At 33.4% G+C, this 22,999-nt stretch overlaps 1 protein-coding gene across 3 annotated transcripts in view; it reads left to right on the top strand.

Annotated features, from left to right (window-relative positions):
- Nucleotides 1-22,999, top strand: part of LOC129748422 (uncharacterized) — a 118,152-nt gene that overhangs the window by 70,953 nt on the left and 24,200 nt on the right. For all 3 annotated transcript variants that reach the window (XM_055743052.1, XM_055743045.1, XM_055743060.1), the window contains exon 3: nt 16,198-16,302. In XM_055743052.1, coding sequence (XP_055599027.1) covers nt 16,198-16,302 — 105 coding nt within the window. The remainder of the gene's footprint in view (nt 1-16,197; nt 16,303-22,999) is intronic.

The raw sequence follows: 22,999 nt of genomic DNA, 5'->3' as shown, positions 1-22,999 counted from the left end.
ATTTTAAAAATGGTTAGCTACATTTAAACCAAGAAAGCCTCTGTTATAAAATTATAAATAAATTTCATAAATGGTAGAAATATTTAAAAATTTCCAAGAATCTGGTAAATTTTAAGCATCGAATAAGTTTGTTTGAAAAAATCTTTAATTTTTGAAGAAAATTCTGATTCTGATTTTGCATTAAACGAAACTTGAAAAATAAACTCAAAATCTACTTAATATATATATGAGAAATTTCCAGCTGAATTGTGTCATTGATTTAAAAATTTAAATTGCCCAATTGAATGAACGAATTTCCGATGTCCTCTGATTTGAATCCTCAACGTAATATATTTCTTGATATTTTTATATTGGTTGCAAAAACTATTGCAAAAACTGAATTTGAGTCTGAGTTTAGAGTGTTTATTCTGAATCTGAATTCTTAACCATAAATTCAATATTTTAATTTCAAATCTGTTTCTAAATTTCAATACAATTTCTAAAATGTGGAAATTCGATAACTAAATCTAATTTCCATATCAGAATTATAAATGCAGCTAATTTTCAACGTTTAATTACAAAAAATGTAAAAAGATTTGAAATTTGTATCAAAGCCTTCAATCATGAATTTAAATTCTGATATTTTGGGGTTTCGATCTGAACTCACTATTTATATTTTTTATTCTGAATCTGATAAGTGAATCTGAATTGAATAATCCTGAATCGAAATTTTGATGCTTTGTTATGTTTGAATTCTTAATACGAATTAAAATAATTAACTTCGAATCCGAATATGAAAAAAACTCAGGATGATTTTATATTTTCTTTTATTCATACTATACTTCGAAGTTATCGACGTTTTTCGGTGAGTTTATTCATACTAGGAAAATTATTTTCTAAATATTGAAAATACCTATGAGTATTTCAAATCATGAATCAAATTTTGAATGACATGCAAAAACAAATTTGAACCAGAATTACTTTTCATTACTATTTTTTAATCACGATTCTAACTGAAAATCAAGAATCCTTAACATGATACAGAATCCAAAATATTAAAAAAAAAAATCAGTTTTGATTTAGGTAGTTTGAAACCAGAACCTCCGAAATAAGTTCAATCTCATTGGAAATTTTATATTCAGAATTGAGTTTCTATCACCAAGTGACAACATTTTGAGAAATTGAAGCAGAATTCAGTAACAGTATTGAAACAAAATTGTTACTCTTGAATTACCTTACTCAATTATTAAAATATGATATTATTATTATTAAGTTTATAAGAGACACTTTACCACTCCTGGGATATTCGTGTCCTTTAAAATTGACTTACAAAGATGTAGTTACAAACTAAATTAGTTCAAACAATTTTGCCTGTTTTACAAATTTTATCAGATTTTTTTCTTTCTCCGCATCGTTGATCAAAATTTCGTAAATAGTTCCTGTTATGTTGAATTTTTTCCGTATTTCCTGGTAACCTCTACAGTCAATGAGAATATGTAAAATATGATATAGATTTTAAAATTTTGAGTGAAGATTAGAAAAACTCGCTTGCTTTTCCTGGACTTCAATAGGGAGGGTAAAGGGGGGGAGGGGGTGGAGAACCTTCAAACCACAACCAACCCCCCTCCACCGCTCCTACGGCCATGCCCAATACCTGTCATCACTTTTTCTATTCTAGATGACGGATGAGTACTTTTAGTTGAACACAAGTTATTTAAACTTAATCAAAAAGCCAATTGTGGGTCATAGTAGGTATACTAAAATTTAAAAGGTATGTGTTGGTTAGAGGAACCTACATGAAAAAAAATGAAAAACAATTTTTTATTGGTAAAAAAGGAAATCCTGAAAAAAATGCACTGATGGATTTCAATGTTACACACAATATGTGGATTTCTTCTTAACCCATGAATGGATTTTTGATTATTTGAGATCCAAATATGATGTTGTTTTCACTTGTGCTTTGTTTGTATTGTTAGACTCTGGAAATTTCAAACCAAATCGGCTAATCATTATCAAAATATGAATTTCGTTAGACCATTTATCAACGAATATTATACACAGCTTAAATCCATTAAGAGTAATGTCAAAACTTTCTTTTAAATGTTCATAATTATTGAGGTTTCAAAATTCGTCTGCTTTTCGTTGTTATCAGATTTAATTTCTATTCTATCTTATTATTTTTCCTGTTGTGTGTTTTCTCAACTTTTGTATGTCTTTATTATCAGGTTTGTCATTTTTTCCATTTACTTTATTTTTTCTTTTTTTCTTTTCCATCTCAATTCGAACTTTTTTAGCTCTATTCACCTCTACCCTTTATTTTACCCTCTTACTTTCAATTTTTTCCCTCTCTCTTATTGTTGTTTATTTTCTTTTCTTAATTTTCCTCTGTCGGTCGTGTTTATGTTGGATCTTGTTTCTATCTTTTATACTTTTCAGTTTTTTTTTCTACTCTAACCCAGTGAATCAAAAATCGAATACTATCAAATGATAATGATCTGAACAAATATGAAGGTCTCTAAAATTCACTAATTCACGTGTCTTCAGCCTTTAATAAACCTTCGGCTTGTTGGTCACATGCCGCAGTACGCAGACCCAATCATGATGTCTGCGGTGCGATGAAAATTTATCGTTCTTAAGCAACCAAAATGCTCCTCAGCCGAAGATTTACTTTATGTAAAGTGTAGGAAAAATGATTTTTTTTTTCAATTTTGGTCACCAAAAATCCAAATTGAGACAATTCACTCTCCATTTCAAAATCAAGATGAATAGGAAACTATTTTTAAAAAAATGGCATCAAATAAGAACAACGAAAATTTCCCACTCATTTCAACCTAGCCTCCATCATGCATGACAGCTTTACCACAGTTCATAGTCTGTCAAATTCCAACGGTAGCGAATGGTTGAACAAAGGCAGAAAAGTGTGTTATGAACAATTTTTCAACTTCTCCTATTGGCTGCACTAAGACTTCTTTAAGCGCCGAAACAAGGTTTCAGTTTATCTTTATTCAGCCAGTAAGCTGAAACAACAATTTCGCTTTAGCTCAGCTTTCATTCAGCAAATTACCTTTCTTCAGCAGCCAAAATGTTTGTTGTTATACATATTTTCCCTACATAAAGTTTTCATGACAAAATTAAATGTACCTATCATTGTTGTTGTCGCACGCTCGAAACGACAGTGACAAATTTTGTTGCTCATGAATCCCGACATTATTTTGCTTGACAATCGTTTGTTGCTAATAAAAAAAAATAAGGATAAGCGGTTCCACAAATACCCAATAAAAGCAATCGGATCGAGACTTGCGGCATATTACAGAAAAGTTTAAGGACTCGTCATGAAGGGAATTCATAGGAGAATAAATTCGGGGACACTGGGTCGTGGCCAGGGTCAATTTGGGCGGATTCGGAATGAAATATAGGAATTTATCGGATGGAGACTTCCGGCAGATGAGGAGAAATCTCTTGGCCTTAACATAAAGGGAATCCACAGGAGAATAGATTGGAAGACAAGGAGTCATGGCCATGGCCAATGTCAATGAAATATATCAGAGTTATCGGATCGAGTATTCCGGCGTATGAGAAGAAAGCTCTTGGCCTCAATATGAAAGGAATCCATATGAGAAACGATTCGGGGACACTGGGTTGGGACCATAGCCAATCTGGACGGTTCCGGAACGAAATATATCAAAGTTACCGGATTGAAACTTGCGGCATATGAGAAGAAAGCTCTTGGCCTCAACATGAAGGAAAATGTCGGAAGAGACAAGATAATTGAGACTTGAAAAGTGAGCCGTGAAATGTCATGTCGCATTTCTCACTTTTCATTTCTCACATATTACTCCCTATTTTCCTTCATAGTGAATCCAAGCACTTTCATCTCATATGTCGTAAGTCTCGATCTGACAACTTTGAAATATTTCGTTCCGAAACCGGTTAGATTGATCATGGCCACGACTCCTTGTCCCCAAGTCGATTTTCCTGTGAATTCTCTTCATGTTGAGGTCAAGGGCTTTCTTCTCAAATGCTGCAAGTTTCGATCCAATAACTTTAAAATATGTCGTTCTGGAACCGGACAGATTGGCTATGTTCGCGACCCAGTATCCCTGCACTATTTTTAACATGGACTCTCCAATTGTTAGCTGAACAGCTCTTCTCAGATAGGTCTTGATCTGATCACATATTTTTTTATTATTATCACGGAACCATCTAGACTACCCACATATCGAAGCGGATTGTCCCAAGTTTTAAATTTCAGAACAATTTCACATACAAATTTGTCATTATCTTCTCAACAACACGACAATTCTTGATTGCCTATTTAATTTTGTCATGATACACATATGGGAGAGCCAAAGGTTGTCGCACAGAGAGAGATTAAAAAAAACAAGCGTCGACTTTTAGACCATATCCTAATAATTGAGGGATCCGAGCCTTTCATCAAAATAACCACACTAATCCAAGCTTTTCGTCGGAATATTTATGTACCAAATATTTTCCGAGTCTTTCATCGCTATTTGTATCAAAAACTATCCGAGTTTTTCGTCGGATTAACAGAAGTAGTTCGAGTCTTTCATTGGAAAAACGAAAATGATCCGAATCTTTCATCGGAATTTCGAAAAGGATCCGAGTATTTAATCAGAATTCCAAAACTGATACGAGTCTTTCATCGGAATATCCGATCATCATGGTAGAAAATGATCAATTAATCCATGATTTTATTACCCTGCATTCGAATAACTTTTCACGAAAGAACTTATTGTTCATTTACCAACTTCGCCATTGTCATACTTTAAAAACAAGCTTTTTGTTCTTTTTTTAATCAAATTTTCTGATTTTATTCACAAAACAAAAAACTGACGTTTTCGTTCATCGTTTTGCTTTCGTTGAGTTTCTCTCGCTTCACCATAGACAGTGTGAAGTTAATACACGATTCACAATTTTAAGTAATTATTTGTTGAATATATATTCAACTTTTATTGATACCATATTCAAATGATAGTTTTTGGGAGGTGGGTTTTTATCATTTTTTAAATCCTATAACCACTAAAAGCAGATCAATAATTTAAACTTTAAGCGGATTTTAGGACATGTCCATTTCAAGAAAATTCACCAGTAAAGTCATGCCAAACATTAACAAATTGTGTAATTTTATCTAATTTGATTGAGAAATAACAGTACACTCAACCGATGTTATACAATTCCCATCAATTAGAGACAAAAATCTAAATTCCTGATAGGTATCAACATTTATTATCTTACTAGCTGACCCGGTGTGCTTTGCTACACCTTTCAAAATCAAATGATACTTTCAAAAATTATTCAGATTTTTATTGATTTCTTGGCATTATTTTAAATCAAATTATAAAATAATTCATAAGCTATCACTAAAAAAAAGAGCTGCAGCTGGAGTTTCGAATTGTAACACAAAGATAAATTTAATCTATCTGGAGGGCTCAAATAAATCGTACGCATACAATCTAACTTATAAAGTACGGTTGTTTTTGCTTGATATGTTCTGGTTTTAAGCTAAAAAACTGGTAAGAGAGCCGCCTCCTCTGTCCTTTCCTTCACCCCCTGCTGAATGGAGGTCGTGATCTTTAATAATCATCACCATTTCATTCCCAAAAATCCTCCTATATCAAATATTGTTCCATTGGTTGATAAGTTTTTAAGCTTTACAACAAAATGTATATGGAGCCTCCTCCTTTCTTCCCCTCTCTATACTGTTAAGCGTAAGTGTCTATAACAAACGTAGAAACATATCTCGTAGCCAAGTACCTTTCCATGCCATATTTGTTTCCATTTCTTGGCTTCGTTAGCATAAATTGAGAACTTATGCTAAAAAATTGTATTGGACTCACCTCCCTCCTCCTATGTACTTACGATGGTGTGTCAGATAATCATAGAATCATACCAAAATGATTTTCCACATTTAAAATTTGTCCATTTCTCGGATTTTGTAAAAAATAAAGTTGAATGTAAGCCTCTTCTTCACTTCCTATATTCCCAATTCTATCATCCTACTGCAAGAAAGGAATTGTTTTACATAGAAAAATTATTTTTCGTACTCGAATGCTATTTGATGCCAAATTTGGATGCATTTGCTCGATTAATTCTCGAGTTATGCAAAAAAAATGTATGGAAGCCCCCCTTTCCCCCTTTATATCTTTCCGCTTAAAAAGATGGGGCCTAAATTTATAATAGAAACGTTTCTCGTATCCAAATACCCTCACATGCCAAATATGGTTCAATTTGATCGATCAACTCTCCAGTTATACTAAAAATTGTAAGGGAGACCTCTACTCCCCCTTTTCATCCACCTCTTTGAAGGAGTGAGGGATGCAAAATATTCATAGAAGCATTTCTCGTACCCAAATATCGTTCCATGCCAAATTTGGTTCCATTTTCTGTTGTAGTTCTTGAGATATGCATGAAACTTCCCTCCCTCTTTTTTTTCTCCCCGCTGGAAAAAAGGAAGGGGTCTCAAACAATCATAAGAATATATCACGTTCCCTAATACCCGTCCATGCCTAATTTGGTTCCATTTGCTTAATTAGTTATTGAATAATGTGAAAATTATAAAAGAGTCTCCCCTTTATATCTCCCTAATGGAAAGAGGGAGGGGTCCCAGATAATCATAGAAATATTTTTCGTATCCAAATGCCCTCCCATGCCAAATTTGGTTCCATTTGCTTTATTAGTTTTTGAGTTATGTATAAAAATATGAAAGAGACCCCCTCCCCTTTTCTACTGGAAAGAGGGAGGGGTCTCAAATAATCATTAACATATTTTTCGTATCAAAATACCTTACCATGCCAAATTTGGTTCCAATATCTTGATTAGTTTTTGAGTTGTATGAAAAATTGTAAGGTAGCCCCCCTCCTCCCTTCCTATCACCCCACTGAGAGAAGGGAGGGATACCTTATATTCATAGAAATATTCCCCGTCCCCAAATACCACCCCACGCCAAATAAGATACCATTTGCTTGATTGGTTCTCGAGTTATGCAAAAAATAGTCTATTGTCTCCCCTTCCTGTTAGGGGGAGGTGTCTCAAACCATAATAGGAACCTTCCCCGGCCTCCAATATCCCCACCTGCCAAGTTTCACGCAAATCGGTTCAGTAGTTTCTGAGTCTATAGGGAACAGACAGACAGACAGACAGACAGACAGACAGACAGAAATCCATTTATATATATATAGATATAGATATAGATTACTCAAATGAGTTTAAAAAATAAAATTGTGCCAAAAATTTGCTCAAAGCTCTGAAAATTTATAAATTTTTCTGTGATTTCGGCAAGCTTGCTGTAGTGGCGGCTTTTGAAATATGCCAAAAATTGAGATCTTGTTGCCGCAGTTTCAAAAACCTTGCCAGAGCATATAGTTGCTTACAAGTTAATTAACAAATCTGATTTGCTAATTTAAGTCAATTTTCGATTTTTTTGCATTTTTTAAGCAATGTAACTCAAAGCTGTAGAATGTTCTATTTTCGTAACTGCTTATCTCGAAAATGAATTTTCAAAATGGTATAAGAACTATTACCAACCATCATTATTTGAATCATTATCGTATCTTTATTTTAAGATACGCAAACCAAAAAAGAATGAATGATCTCTTCGGTGTTATATCACGCATTATCTTGTACCCTCAAAAGGAGCTATTGAACTTTACAGATCAAGCACTTAAATAGTGCGATAATGCGCAAAGCCGTGACTGGAGATCATAAATGTACGCGGTCATAAAGATGAAAAGGCATTCTACCCTCCACAGTTAATTGCCCACTCCGCAAAGCGCGAAATTCATTTCCCCTTCACGTAACGATGATCTGATCTTGACCTTTTATGCTACACTTGACTGGGTAGTTGATGCCGCTGCAGTTAATTTATCCGAATAAACAGCTTCTCGCTCATTTACAAACTCACTCACTCACTTACTCACTTACTGGAAGCAGTCAAGTTCAAAGGTTGGCAAAATTCGCACTACTGTTGCCGCGGTTTTCTCGGCTTGGAATGCTTAACGCCTTCTATGAAACCCTCAATGGGTACCAGCCCACCTGCCGTATTGGGATTGTTGTGCTATGTTGTGAGTGCTTTTCAGATCACTCTCGACACGTGTTTTCCACCGAGGAACGAAATAATTTCGATTCCGGGCCTCTCTCACACTTGAGGCTTCTAGCCGTTTATTGAAGTTGTAATTAACTGGCTTTCTCATGGAAATGCTTACGAGAAATCGCGATTATTTCAGTTGGGATGATTAACGTTTAAGTATCAGCGTTTGAATGGAAACAATTTATTGTAACGACTTTGTTTACATAAAAGGATATAACAATCATATTGCCTTATTTTTAAGAAATCTGTAAAAAATTATTGCATTAAATTTGTTAAGCTTTAATAAAATATACATTGTACGTAATTCATTCTAACATCTTCCATCAATCAATTACCCTATGATCGTAAAATATTTAATAACCCAAAATGATGCATCGCAATCAATCGATTTGCCATTCATTACACGGTACCACCTAATAGGCAAACCGCAACCCCTCCGCTGATTGATTGCTCCTCGTCAATTAACCAATTTTACTTTCTTTTGTTGAATTTGGTTTCAAGGTTAGCGGTGAGGTTTTGAATTGTTGATTCACGTAACCATCATGGTTGAGTAATTGAAGAAGACGTTGCAACGTGTTTATTGGCAGATATACATATAGTGAAGACGTTTCAAGTTCATTATTTTGAAATGCAAGGATTTAATAAAATAGGTCTAATAAAACTGTTCAAACATTAATATAAATTTTTAAAGTTTCTTAGGAAATTTTATTGGAATTTGTTTGTTAAATACTCTCAATTGTGTGTTTATTTTAATTATTGTAAAGTATTGAAAGCTGAATGATTAAAAAAAGCCAGTCTTTGATCTCAACAAAGTTTAATTGATAATTGTTCGATAAAACCTATACATCAATCTAAGTTATTTTATTCAATAAAACATATTTTAAACACGTTCTACCAATTTTGTCCCCTTATTTAACTAAGCGGTGTAAAGAGCTCGAAATGAAGGTTACCGAATTGGGAACTGATGGATAAGGTCGTGGCTAATGGAAATAATTGTGCATTTCCGTGCGTGAATGAACGAATTTATTATTCGAGACTACAAGTTCCATTCCTTTAAATTCATCATATGAGGACAGCGATCAATTATTGACTCTAAATATATCTTTATATATAAAAATTGATTCAGAAATTTTTTGAAAATCATTACAAGAACTGTGGTTGAAGTTGAAATACTGAAACATTTTCCAAATGCCAACCGATAATAAGAATTCAACTAACATATGTGTTTGAACAAAAATCCAATAATCTAAAATCCCGATTAGAGAACACCGTCATTCATCAAACAACCAGTCAGTCTCTCGCGCTCCAAAAATAGCTGCCTTAATTTGGCGCCACTTGAAGCATCCCATACCGAACCTAGGTAGAGTAGAACAACCGCATTTTTGTCCCATTGCTCTGTGTCTCGTACCGTCTAAAGGGAATAAACGTTCTAAAGTTGATCCGAACCGTCGCGCTACAGTTTTCAATTTCATTTTCTGAGGAATATTAGGTATACGTTTGTCCAGCTAATTAAGTTTAGTTAATAATCCCCGAAATTTCCGATCATCCAATCCCGGTAAAAAACAATAGGCTGATGTAGTAAAATTAATAACAAATAAGCAACCATATTAAAAGAGGAAACGGTCAAAATTTGGTCAATATCATCTTGACGTATTTCTTTCAATTTTGCATTTAAAAAACCTGAACACCCCCCATTTTGAAGGTGTGTGTGTGTATGTAGAATGTTGCTCCTATTTTGATTTTGGAATTCACTCTTCAGTTGTCAAAATCCCGCCAAGGAAGAAGAGCAGCGTATCAAAATTTTGCTCGCGCATCGCGAAAATCCGAGCTACTCGCATGCAAAGCTGGCAAAATCGCTAAAAGTTTCCAAATCAACCGTTACAAATGTAATTGAAGTGTTTGGGGAACGTTTGTCGTCTGGAAGTCTGGATCGGGGGGAAATCGAAAACCGGAAGCCGCTGAGACGACAAAGAGAGTTGCCGGTAGTTTCAAGCGAAACCCTAACCTCTCTCTCCGAGATGCCGCAAATAAGCTGGGTGTATTGTCTACAACCGTGCATCGAGCCAAAAACGAGCCGGATTATCGACTTACAGGAAGGTAGTGACTCCAAATCGCGATGATAAACAAAATACGACGGCCAAAGCGCGATCCTGAAGGCTGTACACGACGATGCTGATGAAGTTTGACTGCGTGGTAATGGACGACGAAACCTACGTCAAAGCCGACTACAAGCAGCTTCCGGGACAGGAGTTTTATACGGTAAAAGGAAGGGGAAAGGTAGCAGATATTTTCAAGCACATGAAACTGTCAAAATTCGCGAAGAAATATGTGGTTTGGCAAGCCATCTGGCATCTGTACCTGTGGCTTGAAAAGCAGCATTTTCATAGCTTCCGGGACTGTCAACCAAGAAATTTACGTGAAAGAGTGTTTGAATAAACGTCTGCTGCCTTTCCTGAAGAAACACGGTTGTTCCGTACTGTTTTGGCCGGATTTGGCATCTTGCCTTTACGGTAAAAAGGCCATGGAGTGGTACGCCGCTAACAACGTGCAGGTGGTTCCCAAGGACAAGAACCCTCCCAACACGCCAGAGCTCCGCCCAATTGAGAAATACTGGGCTATTGTCAAGCGGAACCTAAAGAAGACCAAAAACTGCTAAGGACAAGCAGCAGTTCAAGGAAAACTGGCTTTCTGTGGCGAAGAAGGTGGACGAGGTGGCTGTACAAAATCTGATGGCAGGGGTTAAACGTAAGGCCCGGCAATTCGGATTTGGAAAAGCGGAAGCCTAACTGAATATTTTCCTGAATTTTATACTAATTAAACTTGAAAAAGAAATTTAATTAGATTTTTTAAATAAACGATTTCACCGATTTACACGCGTTTTCCCTTGACCAAATTTTGACCGTATCACCCTTTATCAACATATTTTCTACTGCCAGTCAAGATGTTAGGTAAAATGTGTATGAAATAGTATCTTAAAATTAATGCGCCTTGTCAAATTTTTAGAATAATAAAATATCAATGAAATATTTATTTAAATGGGACATAATAAAATAAAAAATATTTCGCGAAATACAGTTTTCAATAAATATTACTATAAAACATGACATAAAAACATCGCAAACAGGCCTAAAAAATATTTTCAAATACTGACATTGTCAATCAATCAACATGGTTTCATTATGTGCCCTTCGATTTTGCAACCTACATGGCGTTAGTCTATTCAATGAAAAATTGCTTTATTATGATCAGATAAATGGCTTATTAGTTTTTTAAAGAGACATATAAATAACACGCCTAAGATGGGTTCCTAATTTCTGAGTTGTTGATCTGATCATTAGTATAGTAAATGAGGACAGAATTTTAAAATGAAATAAATAAAGGATTGGTTGTGAATGTCCGGTGGAATGATAAATACCATGAGTTGAAGTCAAATTTCGATGTTTGGCGCCATCTTGAAATTCAAGATAGTGACTTCCACATAACTTCAATATGTTTTAAAGGACTGAAAATCTCATGAAACCCCCACAATATGGGTATTGGGTGAAAGAGCTAAAAAAGAAGAGGTCGAATTTCTCTTTCTGAAACTCTTGAAATCCAAGATGGCGGCTTCCGCTTTAGTTTAAAATGTTGTTAACCTCTGAATATTCCATGACAAATTTCGCTTCCTGATGCCATCTTGGAATCCATAATAGCCGCTTCCACTGATCTTTAAAATGCTGTTAGTCACTGAGAATCGCATAAAATCCCCACGAAAGTGGTGTTGGGTGAAAGGGCTGAACTAGAAGAAGTCGAATTTATTCCGCATTCTGACGCTATCTTGAAATCCAAGATGGCGATTTCCACTAACGTTTAAAATGCTGTAAATGACAAAAAATACATGGTATTGGTTAAGAGGGCTAAACGAGTAGAAGACCAGACTGAGAAAAATATAATAGAAGTCTTTATTTTGTTCGTTTTTTCTGCAAAATAGAGGAAATTTTACAAAATTCAAGGAAACTTTTAAACTTGAATTGAATCTTAAATATTTTTCAAAGCATTAGTCAAATCCATTTGCAGTTTAAAAAAATGTCAAATGAATTAAAATCTTCAAATCAAATATTCAAAACCATTCTTTAATGATATTATTAATAATTTTTTTTTTAAATTGCGACCCAGAGATGGGTCTTGACTCAAACATTCAGTCAGCGAAACTTTTTTTGTAGAGAAATGAATCCAACTTAGATGAAATTTCAGGGACTAGATAAGAGAAAATCGATGTTGAAAAACATGCGAAAAAAAAATTCGCCTTGTCTCCCGGTGAGACTTGAACCCACATCTTGCGCCTCTCCGGGGCCCATGTATTAACATTCTACTACAGGAGACCAACCTGGCGTATGAATATTATACTGGTTGAGTGTCGTTGTCTATCGGAATGAAGGGAATAGTTCTCCCATGTGATCATAATCATTTTTCTTGGTCTATTTCTATTCCCATCATTTCATCTTACAGTAAGTTGGATTCATTTCTCTACAAAAAAAATTATTAATAATTGTAAAAAAAATATCTCAAAATTAGAGAATTAAGTTCTTTATAGCACTGTATCGCTGAAACTGGTATTTTTAGTCCAAATCTGAATCTTTAATTGAATGAAATATAATAGATAGATTCAAAATCAGTTTTTGTTTTTAACTAGGTTGATGATTATTTATTTATCAAAGCAAGATATCTTTAAAAATTTATTCATTTTAAAATGTCATGTTCAACGTCATATCACCAAAACAAGAAGTGATAGACGAAATCCAACAGAAGTTTCGAGTCTGAACGCCAAAATCTTCAGATTTTGAAATACAGGCACTAAAAATGTTGTTCCCTTGTGTTAGTTTTGAAGCTCGAAAATAGTACATAGTATTATAAAGTCATGGAGATGTGTTTATTTTAAGTTCAAAAATTATAATTTGAATTTTGGTTTCGATTTTCAGTTTAATATATTTTACATCACATATGAAAAAATGCAACACTGCAAAATAAATATCGAATATAAAATCTTAAGGATTTATACACTCTAATGGGAGCGTTGAATCAGGCGGCAATTATCTAAACAAAATCTTGGGGTGATGTTTGGCCAATTTAAGATTCACACAAATCATATCGTCAATGTGGTTAGTGGTTTCCAAATAATTCACACAATGCTAACAAACATTAAATTACAATCCAATTTCAGAATTTGACTAAAAATACCTAAGATTAATTTGGTTTTAAAACTTTCTTGAAATTTTGACAAATTCCTAAATTTCTATAGGACTGATTTTTTTTTCTTTTTCTGGAATTTTCCTTCTATTCGAATGATCAATCCCTTAGAGGCAAAAAAAAACTTATGTAACAATTTCCAGAAGTTGAAATTACTCATAGCTCTCGAAAAGATTTAAAACCTTGATTTGAAATGGGAAAAGTGTGAATTTCGTTATCAGAAATTGCTCCCATATTTCTTTTTTTTGAATCATTTAAAAAAAATATTAATAATGTTTCATAAAAAAAAACAATTTTTCACTTTTTTCGTTCATTCTTCGTTGCAAATTTGTCACGATTCGGAATGAATGGCTTAAGTTTTATTTTATTCGTTTCAGATTAAATTTAGGTAAAAATGTAGTTAATATGCAAGCTTGAAATTCAAGTGCAAAGTTGAGTTCCAAATGCTCCAGACACCAGAATCACATTGCAAGATTTTATTTTAGAATTAAAATCCTTCGACCACAATTCACAATGAGAAATGAATGTCATAAACTTAATTGATAAAAAATACGATATTTCCAAAAACCTATTTAGAAAAATATACCAGAACAATAACAAGATATCAAGTTATAAAAAACATTTTTGAATTCATAGATTCATTATTATCAAAAACTTATTTTAACTATTTGCTTTCTCAAAAGTAAATATGCAGAATGATAATCATAAACATTTCGTTGTTTTGACCTTGGGCTGATACGAAAGAGGTCAGCAAACGAGGAATAAATTAAATATTTCTTGTAATATTCTTCTTTTAAACAACAAGTGTACTATTTTCATTTAAAACGTTTGAGCTCATAAGTCCATATCTTTGAATTCCCTAGTGTATAATAACCAAAATCATATTTTATTCAACATTTTCTCGTGTGGGAAATTATTGATTCATGGATTGAAGTTGTATCAAAGGATATTGAAATATAAATTTTATAATTATATATATTATATATATAATTATATATATTATATATATAATTATATAATTATATAGAAAATGGATTATTGAACTGAATTGAATTTGAATAAACCATTCATTTATAAGTGTACTATTAACAGGATTTCTTTAACACTCCATTGGTCAAGCCGCTTAAGGAGTGGATTAGAAAAAATAATTTTATTTTTTATTTTGAAGTTTTTCAAAATACCAAAAATTGGTGGAGAATCGACAGTGTGCAGCACCATTGAGCTTCGTGTGGATCCTAGAGTGACTCTTTATACTTCTTAACCATTTGGTCCGAAAAAAAATCAGAAAAAATCAACAGTTCATGAGCTTTCAAGTCTACAATGAAGAATTTTCGAGGTGCAAAATGCGTAAAAGGAGCAAATTTGTGCAAAATTATGTTTACCATGTCTTTTTCCATCGTAAATATCTCAAACACACGTTAACTTTAAAATCTATCAAAAATAGGCAAGATAGTCCTTTTCCTAACCAACACAACGCTACTTAAGTATTGCATATCGAGCTCTATTAACGTAGCTATCGCCGAAATAAAGTGCCCGGATACTAAATGATCATAGCCTTATTTCACTGAATCAATAATGGCTATTCTCATTTAAAAAAACTCATGCATGCGTAAAGAAATATAAATATTTTATGTCATAATTACACCCGATCAGTAGGGAAAAACTAAATTATATCAAGATGAGATATTTTGATACTAATATTTTTCCTATCTAAATGAGCTATTATTCAGTACTCGTAGGATGTTAAAATATCTCAAATTATATCAAAAAGTCTATACGATCATAGCTAAATTATATCAATTTTAGATATGCTCCTTTCAAGTTTATATCTCATTCAGATAGCATAGTTTGATATTGGACAGAACAAAACCTATCAAAATTATAACTTATCAAGATATGAGTGATTCAAAAAAAAAATGCTAGTGGCATGTCAATAAACCTCATTATTTGTTAAACCATGCCCCATTTTTGGTTTCCCAAAAGTTGGATTCAATTTTACGAATCGGTTGAGAGAAACTCATTGATGTACGGTTTGGCCTGTTGACTTCGATGTCCGTGTTTCAGAAAAAGTTGCACGTATATCAAAATCAGATATAATCATTTTATATTAGGACAATCCGAAAAAAATCTTGATCATTGAAATTGATCTCAACCCCATTCAAGTCTGTCAATCAGAATAAGATATAGTTCAGATTGGAAAAACTTAAAATCGAAAATTTAGAGTACTTAATTATAACTGAATCAGATATAAATATCTTGGTGAAATACGTTTGAGTTATTATTTTGATATGCTCTCCTGATCGGGCAACCATTGAAAAGGAACGTTATACGTAGCTTTGGCACATTCTAATTGAGTTGCATCATTGAATTACATTCCATTTAAAGCATACGCAAGAAGAAGATGTCCAAGGCAAACCTAAAATGGAAAAGAAAAGATCTTCAAGTCACGGTGATGTAAGAAGAAAAAAAAACTCTACCATAATTCACAACTTAATTGATCAAGCGGAACAAATCCTACTCTATGGTCTGAACCTGTTCTCGAGTCCAAAGATCAAAAGATCAAGTAAATGTGAACCACTAGAGTTGTGGCTTCTTTTCCATTTTAAGAGACCGAAATCGGTTCGGTTGACCTTTAGACATATTTTTAACTTCGAGCCAGAAATATGATGCACACGCAGCTGATGCGAAAGGTTCTTCCTCATCGAGTTTTCCACTCTTTTCTAGGAAATGCAGCAGACCTGATTTTGGAGGCCAGCTTCAAAAATGCGCAGCTGCTTCCTTATAAAAGTTGATTTTTGTCTTTCATGTGACGTCAAACTTAAATCAAGTTTAGTATGCTGTCGATTCAAATTATTAACTTATCCGTTTTTCTTACTCTTTTGCAGGAACTCGACGTGATAACTCTGGTCAATTCGGACGATCAGAAGATCAACGAACGAAACAAACGAACCATCGGCATCTTGAGGGAACTTTTTCCAACCATCTCGCAGGTAAACTAGACCGGATCCATTCCATCACACACAGAACTCACTCCCATTTCAGCCCCAGACGCAACAAGAGTCAGTAAAAAAAAGTCCAAACCAATTCGGATTCTCGTTCCAAATTTCCACCACCCATCAAGCAGCAAAAACTCAGAGTTCGTTCTCGATTTCATCTTTTCATATATGTAAACCACACATTGCATTTCCCTTCAGAAACGGAACTCGACCTCCAACTGTTTCCGCCCTACTTCACTCACTTACAATCACAGTTTTGTTCGATCTTCCGGAAGTTGCCCGAATCCTGGCTAATCGACTACAGTAGCATGTCCTGGGACCCATTCGTGTTTATTCTCCTATAAATTTAGAGGTTTGTCGAGTTCGCCATCCAGCAGTTGACATTGAAAAGAAATTTCTACAGATCAAAACGAAATTGTTCATTTGTTGTTAGCTAGCGGGTGACATCATCTTCATTGACAATACATATTAACGATCATTGGCGGCGTTCGGTTAAACCGCAACCATGACTGCGGCTCTGAAGCAAAAAGGGTTTATAGCAGTTTACAAAATAATGTTGCCAAGGGACAAAGAAGCATCTATTGAGCTGTACCACAAAATTAAAACATGGTCATAAGATAGATGTAAGCTTTGTATGGGAAATTACAAATTTAAAAATTTTACAGCTAGCATAACTTTTCTAGTTGATTTGTAGCCAAACTAATCTTTATAAATTTTGGAAGCTTCATTCATTCAGTCCTGAATTACCGCAACGAGTTTTAATTTTGTATGGGAATTTACAGAGGAAAACAATTTTTTTTTTGTTCAAAAGTTACACGAGATAAACTAAAAGTTGAAAAAAATATAACTTTAAATGATACTAACCCTTCGTTCATGTCATTTTATGTCAACAAACCACGAACCCCAAAAAATATAGGTTTTCGATGTACCACACAAAAAAATTAAAGATGATTTTTTGCCTCTGACTGCATATTCCAAAGCCTTGTAAATCACAGGATGAAAATGAATATAATTTTTTTTTTTCAGAAAATACTAAGCTCTTCTCTTATAAGATATGAAGCTTACCCGATCAGGAGACCATATCAAAATAATAACTCAAACGTATCTCACCAAGATATTTACATCTGATTCAGATATAATTAAGTTCTCTAAATTTTCGATTAAGTTTCTCCAATCTGAATTATATCTTATTCTGATTAACAGACTTGAATGGGCTTGAGCTCATTTTCAATGATAAAGATTTTTTTTCGGATTGTCCTAAAATAAAATGATCATATCATATTTTTATATCCCGATCAGGAGAGCATATCAAAATAATAACTCAAACGTATCTCACCAAAATATTTACATCTGATTCAGTTATAATTAATTACTCAAACATTTTGATTTATAGGTTCTGCAATCTGAATTATATCTAATTCTGATTGACAGACTTGAATGGGGTTGAGCTCATTTTCAATGATAAAGATGTTTTTCGGATTGTCCTAAAATAAAATGATTATATCTTATTTTGATACACGTGCAACTTTTTCTGAAACACGGACATCGAAGTCAACGGCCCAAACTGTACATTAATGAGTTTCGCTCAACAGATTCATAAAATAGAATCGAATTTTTGAGAAACCATAAATGGAGCATGGCTTAAGCAAATAGTGTGGGCTACTCCCGATCAGGAGAGCATATCAAAATAATAACTCAAACGTATCTCACCAAGATATTTACATCTGATTCAGTTATAATTAAGTACTGAAAAATTTAGATTTCAAGTTTCTCCAATCTGAATTATATCTTATTCTGATTGACAGACTTGAATGGGGTTGAAATAATTTTCAATGATAAAGAATTTTTTCGGGTTGTCCCAAAATAAAATGATTATATCTTATTTTGATATATGTACAACTTTTTCTGAAACACGGACATCGAAGTCAACGGCCCAAACCCTATATATTAATGAGTTTCGCTCAACAGATCCTTAAAATTGAATCCAATTTTTGGGAAACCAAAATTGGAACATGTTTTTAGCAAATAATATGGTTTATTCCCGATCAGAAGGGAAAAACAAAATTATATCAAAATGAGATATTTTGATACTAATTTTTTTCTATCTAAATGAGTTATAATTCAGTACTCGTAGGATGTTAAAATATCTCAAATTATATCAAAAAATCTATACGATCATACCTAAATTATATCAGTTTTTGATATGCTCCTATCAAGATTATATCTCGTTCAGATAGCAAAGTTTGATATTGGGCAGAACGAATCCTATCAAAATTATAACTTATCAAGATACGAATGGTTCGAGAAAATTTTCTAGTGGAATGTCGATAAATCACATTATTGACTAAAACCATGATCCATTTTTGGTTTCCCAAAAATAGGATTAAATTAATGGATCTGATTGTACGGTTTGGGCCGTTGACTTCGATGTCCGTGTTACATAAAAAGTAGTACGAATATCAAAATAAGATATAATCATTTTATTTTAGGACAATCCGAAAAAAATCTTCATCATTGAAAATGAGCTCAACCCCTTTCAAGTCTGTCAATCAGAATCAGAATAAGATATAATTCAGTTTGGAGAAACTTAAAATCGAAAATTTAGAGTAACTCAATCAGATGTAAATATCTTGGTGAGATACGTTTGAGTTATTATTTTGATATGCTCTCCTGATCGGGTTGACATTCCACTAGAAATTTTTCTCGAAGCACTCATATCTTGATAAGTTATAATTTTGATAGGTTTTATTCTGCCCAATATCAAACAGTGCCATCTGAACGAGATATAATCTTGATAGGAGCATATCAAAAATTGATATAATTGAGCTATGATCGTAAAGATTTTTTGATATAATTTGAGATATTTTAACATCCTACGAGTACTAAATTATATCTCATGCAGATAGGAAAAAATTGAATATCAAAATATCTCATCTTGATATAATATAGTTTATCTCTTCTGATCGGGCTGACATTCTACTAGAAAATTTTCTCGAAGCATTCATATCTTGATAAGTTATAATTTTGATAGGATTTGTTCTGCCAAATATCAAACTATGCTATCTGAACGAGATATAATCTTGATAGGAGCATATCAAAAACTGATATAATTTAGCTATGATCGTATAGATTTTTAAATATAATTTGAGATATTTTAACATCCTACGAGTACTGAATTATAACTCATTCGGATATAAAAAAAATCAGTATCAAAATATCTCATTTTGATATAATTTTGTTTTTTCCTTCTGATCGGGTAAAAACAGACAAAATCAAAAATATATATTCAATTTTAACTTAGCTGAATTTTCTGGAGAGTTAAGAATGCAAAATTTCTTCTTCTACAAAAAATTAAAATTCGATGCTCTAGTTCTGGAATCAACGAAATCAGCACATATTTCACACTGATGCTGAGGCATCCAAGAATGTATGGCGGCCCAAAGTTATTTTTTGCAGTGGCCCAAAGGTCGTGTTGCCTTGCAATAAGTTTCAAATGTTAATTTATCCTAACTCGCATTACGCAGTGTAAATAAGAATCACCTAAAACGTAAGTAACACTTCGAAATCAATAATTTAATTGAATTGTGAAATTATGACGAATTATGAAATCTGAATTTTAATTTTCGTTGCATGCTTTTGGGCAAACAAACTGTACTTTTCAAAGAAAATAATAAGCTTGATTTGAATAAATGTTAGTTTCGCTGAATCCGAACAGTTCAGCTTCGTATAAGTACAGTAATATATAATGGAGTTTTAAATACCTATCTGTCGAAATTTGTAGACCAAGATACAATTTGTTCGACGACCGCGGGAAGATTTTGCAAAAAATGTAGAAATCTTTTCCTGCCCAGTACGAAAAATTTGACACTGTTTGAAATTTGATCTATTTTAGAATACACTGAAAAAAAAATCTAAATATTACATGCCACATATACCACAATCAGACGTTATTTATGACGATGTTTGTCAGAAAGTGGAACAATATTTAAATTTTACATCGATAACTATGGTAATTTGGGGCGAAACGTTTCCAATAAGCATAGGGTTGCCAGATTTCCCGGTTTTATCCGGGTTTGTCCGGATATTTAAAACAAAATTTGGGATAAGTCTTGCCCGGTGCGTTTGTTTGAATTTCATTGAAAAATGCCCAGATTTTGCCCGGATTTATTAACATTATTTGGAAAATCAAACAAAAAAAAAGAATTGTGTAGTAAATATTTTTAATTTATGCCTCCAAAAAGAAATTTTTTGAGCAAGTTTGTCCAAAAAGAAATTTTTTTAACAATCTTGATTTTTTCTTGATTTTTGTTGAGTAATTTCTGAGTTTTGACAAAATTTGCCCGGATACTGCCCGGATTTTTGGACGTAAATTTAAAAATCAAATGCCCGAAGTCCAAAAAGAAATTTTTTGAGCAATCTTGATTTTTTCTTGATTTTTGTTGAGTAATTTCTGAATTTTGACAAAATTGGCCCGGATACTGCCCGGATTTTTGGTCGTAAATTTTAAAATCAAATGCCCGAATTTTGCCAGCTTTTAATATGAAATTGCCCGGATTTGTCTGGCCCGGATAGGTGCTGAAAAAAAACTGACAACCTTAAATTAGCATGAGTGATTCCTGCTGTGTAGACAGCAAATAAGAAGTTCCCCTGTGAATCCAAGCAAACATCGATCAACGAAATATTAAAAATTCAAGATTTCCAACTTTCCAACCCCCAATTCCCTATCCAGAAAAACACTGATTTGGACTAGAAAATTTTGAATGAAAGTAGACTTATCTTGTGTGATTTTTCGAGAAATCGAATGAAGACTGTTTGAGGCACAACACGCTTTGGTAAATGAAGTTATGGTTGGTTTAACTCTCGATTCACCTTTATTATTCAATTAATTATGAAAACAATAAGTTCGGAATTGGAAATTTTCAGTCAAATGAGACTTACTATGCGTGCTTTTTTTCGAGAAATCGAATGAAAGCTGTTTGAACCAACGCACGTATTGAAAAATGGAGTTATAAGTGTTTTACTCTCAATTCCTTAACATTTTTTTCAATTAGTTCAGAAAAACGCATGTTCGGACTTGAAATTTTTGAACCAAATGAGACCTATCTTGTGTGATTTTCCACGATGAATCTAATGAAGGCTGTTTGAGCCACCGCACGCATCGGAAACTAAAGTTGTGATCGTTTTACCCTCAATTTCCCAACATTTTATAATTATTTCAGATAAACACTTGTTCGAACAACAAATGAGAACTATCTGGTGAGATTTGTTACGAGGATTCAAATGAAGACTATTCGAGCCACCAAGCGCTTCGGATTTTTTTTTAATATTTAAGAATAAACTCGTTCAGACTAGAAAATTACAATCCAAATGAGACTTATCTTGTGTGATTTTTTCGAGGATTCGATAAAGTTTATTTAAGCCACCACGCGCTTCGGAAAATCAAGTTATGGCTGATTTTACCCTCAATTCCCCTACATTTTTTAAAACAGTTAAGCCATAACTTCATTTTCCGAAGCGTGCGGTGGCTCAAAGAACCTTCATTCGATTTCTCGGAAAAAAAAATTACACAAGATAAGTCACATTTTGTTTTACATTTTCAAGTTCGAACATACATTTTACTGAAATGTTTGAAAACTGTAGGGGAATTGAGGGTAAAACAGCCATAACTCCATTTTCCGATGCGTGTGATGCCTCAAATAGCCTTGATTTGATTCCTCGGAAAAAAAATCAAACAAGATAGTTCTCATTGTTCTAAACAAGCTTTTTCTGTATTAATTTATAATTTTTGGGAAATTGAGGGTAAACAGCAATAGCCACATTTTCCGATGCGTGCGGTGCCTGAAATAGCCTTCATTCGACTCCTAGAGAAAAATCACACAAGAAAAGTCCTAATCGATTCGAAATTTTCAAGCTGAACTTACTTTTTTCATAAATAATTGAAAATTATAGGGGAATTGAGGGTAAAAACAGCCATAACTTCATTTTCCGAAGCGCGTGGTAGCTTAAACAGTCTTCATTAAGTCTGAAACTATGCTCAATGGATTATCCGAACATTTTCACTAGAGGAAAGTATATATTAACCCTCATCCGCATTAGGGTGTCATTTTGACACCATTGTAAGTTTGAAGGATTTTAACTTTTTTCAGAAGCTTCAAAATACAAAAATTTCTTCGGGGACCCTAAATGAAATCAAAAGTTCTTCAATATTGCATCTTTACTTTTTTTATGGACGAACCCTGGAAGCCTGGAGAAAAAACTCCCTTTTCCGACTTTGGGTGTCATTTTGACACCACAAAAGTAAAATCGATTTAAGTCGTTTGAATTATTATGAACTTCATATAAAACTTATATCAACAGAAACCTTTTGATGTCAGTAAAATATGTTTAGAACATTATATACAGCTAAAGTTACAAGTTTCTCGGTTGGAAATTTTCTATTGACAGTAGTTCTCGTTTGCTAGTCACGACACGCATCATTATTTCGTCTGTCGGCTTCGCTCTCTGCCCAAATCACCACCCACCGTACCTACTCGGAGAGCAAACAAACACGTTTTGCTGGACGCGCTGCTTTTAGTTGTAGAAATTCAGGAATGATTTTACGTTTAAAATTTTCATATTTTTGTGAAATCTCACAGCGTGAATTGTTGCACCTCACTAGAATGTAGATTAAATTTGCTTTCCAATGAATATA

This window comes from Uranotaenia lowii, chromosome 1 (assembly GCF_029784155.1).
Source record: "Uranotaenia lowii strain MFRU-FL chromosome 1, ASM2978415v1, whole genome shotgun sequence".
In the NCBI taxonomy this organism is placed as follows: Eukaryota; Metazoa; Arthropoda; class Insecta; order Diptera; family Culicidae; genus Uranotaenia; species Uranotaenia lowii.
This window is presented reverse-complemented; position numbering and strand designations above follow the sequence as displayed.